This window comes from Pangasianodon hypophthalmus, chromosome 15 (genome assembly GCF_027358585.1).
Source record: "Pangasianodon hypophthalmus isolate fPanHyp1 chromosome 15, fPanHyp1.pri, whole genome shotgun sequence".
Taxonomy (NCBI): Eukaryota; Metazoa; Chordata; class Actinopteri; order Siluriformes; family Pangasiidae; genus Pangasianodon; species Pangasianodon hypophthalmus.
Window position 1 is genome coordinate 25,508,716 of NC_069724.1, and position 5,000 is coordinate 25,513,715.

Consider the following 5,000-nt stretch of genomic DNA (forward strand, 5'->3'; position numbering starts at 1 on the left):
CCTCTCCCCCCCCCCCCTCTCTCTCTCTCTCTCTCTCTCACACACTCCTTCCGTCCCTCTCTCTGTCTCTGTCTGTCTGTCTCTCTCTCTCCCTCCCCCTCTCCCCCCCCCCTCTCTCTCTCTCTCTCTCTCTCACACACACTCCTTCCGTCCCTCTCTCTGTCCCTCTCCCTCGCTCTCACGCACTCCTTTTGTCCCTCTCTCTGTCTCTGTCTGTCTGTCTCTCCCTCTCTCCCTCTCTCCCTCTCTCTCCCCCCCATGTGTGAGTAGAACCTGAAGCGAGTGGCGGAGGTGTGGATGGATGAGTATGCGGAGTTTATCTATCAGCGGCGGCCGGACTATCGCCCCCTGTCTGTGGGAGACGTGAGTGGACAGAGGGAGCTCCGCCTCCGACTCGGCTGTAAGAGCTTCCATTGGTTCATGACTGAGGTGGCCTGGGACTTACAGCACTATTACCCTGCTGTGGAGCCCCCTGCTGCTGCCTGGGGGGAGGTACACCTCACACACACACACACACACTCACACACACACACACACACACACACACTCTCTCTCTCTCTCTCTCTCTCTCACACACACACTGGGCATACTCACTAAACACACTCACTATACAGGTTTAACTTGCTGAGCTGCTGCTCTATGAGGGGTGTGTGTGTGTGTGTGTGTTTGTGTGTGTGTGTGTTACAGCTGCGTAACGTGGGCAGTGGACTGTGTATGGAGAGTAAACACTTGTCATCCGGTTCTCCTCTCAGACTGGAGCCGTGTGTAAAAGGTCGAGGGGATGCGCTGTGGAATCACGCACAGGTGACAATTCCACTTCCTGTCCACTTCCTGTCCACTTCCTGTCCACTTCCTGTCCACTTCCTGTCTACTTCCTGTCTGTCATGTTTCTCACACACTCATGATGAACAGCGCTGCCATCTCTAAGACCAACACAAAAACAGGAGCGTTACGAGACAGCTGTTCTTCTGCCCCGTCTCAATACAACAGACTCTAAAACATGCTCCCTACCTAGGGACACTCCTCCTGAAGGGAACGAGACAGTATTATGAAGCGTCCATGATGCGGAGTGTGTGTTAAATATCACTATATATCACATAGTTAATAATTATCACACTCTCACGATAAGGTGTATGTGTGTGTGCGTGTATGTGTGTGTGCGTGTATGTGTGTGTGCGTGTGTGTGTGTGTGTGTGTGTGTGTAGGTGTTTACATTCGGGTGGAGGGAGGACATCAGGGTTGGAGATCCTTTACACACTAAGAAAGTGTGTTTAGACGCCGTTTCACACAGCAGCCCAGTCACACTGTACGACTGTCACGGCATGAAGGGCAACCAGCTGTGGAGATACAGGAAGGTAAAACACACAAAACACACCCTACACACTGTACACACAAACACACCAGAACAAACACACACACACAGTCTATTAATTATTGATTAATGTAAGTTTAAAATTTATGTCCTGAATGTATTTATTTCTGTAAAGCTGCTTTGTGACAGTGTTCACTATTAAAAGCTCTACACAAATAAAATTGAATTGAGTTCTCATTCCTTTTTCTGTGTGTGTGTGTGCGTGCGTGTGTGCGTGCGTGTGTGTGTGCGTGTGTGCGCGCATGTGCGTGCGTGTGTGCGTGCGTGTGCGTGTGTGCGTGTGCGTGTGTGTTCAGGACTACACTCTCTTCCACCCGGTCAGTAACAGCTGTGTGGACAGCGACTCGTCTGATAAACGGATTTTCATGAACTCGTGTGATCCGTCGTCTCCGAGTCAGCAGTGGAGATTCGAGAACGTCAACATCACTGTTCTGGAGCAGTTCAACAAGAACCTGCCTGCACTGTGAGAACATCACCTCTGGAACATCTGCAGGTTTACTGGCTGCTTTTCTGCACATGTGCATTAGTTTCAGATTCGGGACAGAAGCAGGTTTTTGGGATGCGGATTGGAGCACATGGATTCTGTAAAGGAATCCGGTTTTAACATCTGGATCTTCAGGATTGGGATTTTATATTCTGGATGATGTTGATGTGGGAGTTTTCTCTCCGGGATGTTTAGATCCTGATCGAGCCGGAGTGAGATCTCACACTGTGACTGAGTGTGATGTGATGATGATGTCACATTAATCTTAAAAGGGTTTGGACAAAAATCTTACAAAACTAAAGCGTCAGCGTATTCGGTGGAGCGGTGCTGTTCGCCGGAGGAAATGCAAACTGAAAATTGCAAAAAAAATCACAAAAATTGCAGAAATGTCAGCTTTTATATGTTGACTTTTCTCCTTCCAGATGTGTTTCTGAGCCGACGTTGTGATGCGTAAACGCTCGTGCTGTTAAACTTGAAGCTGAGCTCAGTGCCTTGACGTGAGAGAATGTTAAACCGTTCTGTACGCTGTGGAACGGAGCGAGTGAACGCTGGCCTTAGTCTCCGATTCTTTTACTGATTAGAGCACTTTTCCTGTTTGCACTCAGCGAGTCGTAAAGGATCTGTTTTTACCACCGTAAAGAAAAGGAAGAAATGAATCAGAAGCGTGTTTTATTCTCATATATTCTGTTGATTATTATCTGAGCTCTGAGTTCAAGGAGTCAATTCACTGATTCAGAGTTGAACATGATGATGAACGCAGGCTGAGGATGAGTTCAGCTTAAAATATAGGATAAAGAATTAGACATTAAACAGGCAACACATTATCATTATAACAGGACTGAAATGTAAATATTATTTGTAACATGAGCTGATATTCTGCTGCGACCTGAAACAGGGATATTATTTTGAGTTGATTTTGCGTTTGCTGCATTAGAGGAACGCTGGCTGTGTGTGAGGTGTGGAAATGAAATGCAGCGATTTATTTTGATCCGTATATCACATGTAGTTAATGTGATGCTATTAAACCTATGTGTGATGATAACAGATCACGTGACATCACAGTTTACGATATCATCACAATATTTTATTTAAAACTACTCATTAAGTTAAATCATAAACGTGTTCCTCAGTCGGAGTGACTGTTCTGTCCACCATGAAGGACACGCGACACACACTGCACTCCAAAATCAGAAAAATCCCAGACATGCTCACTACTTAGGCACCCTAATCCTGGATCCTGACTGTGTGTGTGTGTGGGTGTGTGTGTGTGTGTGTGTGTGTGGGTGTGTGTGTGTGGGTGTGGGTGTGTGGGTGTGGGTGTGTGTGTGTGTGTGTGTGTGTGGGGTAGTGATCTGGCATCACTAATCATTATGAAGATGCATATTTGCACTTTCCTGCATATTTCTGTTTTTTTCTTTACTTCTGTCTGTTATTAACAGTTTATTACACAATGTTTCTTCTTTATTAATCACTTTGCTGGATTTTGTTCTGTTTAAATCTGATACATAAAATTTTAAATTCTATTGTGGAATCAAGTTTAAATTTATCATATGGATTCAAATTGTTGTTTAATTTAGTTGCTGGACCCAAAGTTGGGTTTCGTCCAGTGAATTCCGGTGTAGTTATTGCACTCGCTCTGTGACTGTGGTCCTGCCAGGGAGAAGGGAACTTCATGAACTTGATGAATTTATTGAATTAACAGTTTGATAAAATTCTATTTTGTAGATTTCTATTTTCTTGGGTTTTTTAACCTTTACAGAAATGTGAGATGATTTTTAAAGCCAACAGCGATGGGGGGAAGAAGCTGAAATTTTAATGTGTAGCGAATCCCAGAGGAAATGATGTATTTTTCTACAGAAAATGTAAATTTATTTCAGTACTGAATATGGAAATATAATTACAACATTGTAATTAAAAATATTAAATAAATGTTTTATGTCTGTCTCTCAGGGTCAGGTATAAAATCTTATATCTAATTTGTGTGTGCTTTTTTTTTTTTTTTTTTTTTTTTTAAAGCTAATTAAAGCAGCAGTAAGTAACTTGGGGGCTGTGGTGACCTCTCTGGTAGAAATGTGCTACTGCATGCAGCTGGAGAAAGAATATTCTGATTTAACACGATAATTCTGATAAATTATCATGATCACAAAAATATCTTTAATATGGATGTCACGCATGTCTTTATTTTACTGATATATTAAGAACAAGCCTCGTGGACAGCCATTCTGATATAAAGGGGCGGGCTTTGTTGTACAGTCATCTCACACTGGATTCTGATTGGTCAGAAGGTGTTGATTAATTCTCTGTAACAGCAGCTCTGACAGTAGTGCAGGTTAATATTAATGTGCTTATTGTTTCTATAGTAACAGGTCGTTCACAGGAACTTGTCCACATAAACAGATTAAATAATTATTGATGCATTTTCTCTAATTTTTTTTTTTTTACCATTTATGGAAGGAGTCTCCAGTGTTAATTAACTCCTTAGTAACATCTAGAGGGAGAGAAACGAGAGGCTGATGAGGAAACGAGTGTTTATAGCTGCTATAGCGTAAATGAGTTGTTTCAGGGGCGTCCCACACAATTAAATGTAACTATAAATGGATAAAAAGTATGAAGTGTCATTGTTTAATGTTTAAGTGAAATTTGTAATCGTTGTCAGATTGCTGGAGTATAAGAGGAATAAAACACTTGGGGTCGTGTTGTTATAGGAAAATAATCAACTTCAGGGTAAGGACAGTAACTCCTCTTCATCACACACACACACACACACCGTGTTTATTACTTACATGTCAGACTTTATTTTAAAACACTGAGTAAAGGAATAAATAGATGATACAGGCCACTTTGTTCGCAGTAACCTCGGGTGTGTGTGTGTGAGTGTGTGTGAGAGAGAGAGAGAGTGTGTGTGTGTGTGTGTGTGTGTGAGAGAGAGAGCGAGAGAGAGAGTGTGTGTGTGTGTGTGTGAGAGAGAGAGAGAGAGAGAGAGAGAGAGAGTGAGTGTGTGTGTGTGTGTGAGAGAGAGAGCGAGAGAGAGAGAGTGTCTGTGTGTGTGTGTGTGAGAGAGAGAGAGAGAGAGAGAGAGAGAGAGTGAGTGTGTGTGTGTGTGTGAGAGAGAGAGCGAGAGAGAGAGAGTGTGTGTGTGTGAGA

General features: G+C 43.1%; 1 protein-coding gene across 1 annotated transcript in view; it reads left to right on the forward strand.

Annotated features, from left to right (window-relative positions):
* Positions 1-3,832, forward strand: part of galnt10 (UDP-N-acetyl-alpha-D-galactosamine:polypeptide N-acetylgalactosaminyltransferase 10 (GalNAc-T10)) — a 12,683-nt gene extending 8,851 nt beyond the window's left edge. The window contains exons 9-12 of the mRNA XM_034311281.2: positions 271-492; positions 688-804; positions 1,206-1,355; positions 1,669-3,832. Of these exons, the coding sequence (XP_034167172.2) occupies positions 271-492; positions 688-804; positions 1,206-1,355; positions 1,669-1,839 (660 nt within the window). The 3' untranslated portion in view covers positions 1,840-3,832. The remainder of the gene's footprint in view (positions 1-270; positions 493-687; positions 805-1,205; positions 1,356-1,668) is intronic.
* The last annotated feature ends 1,168 nt before the right edge of the window (positions 3,833-5,000 follow it).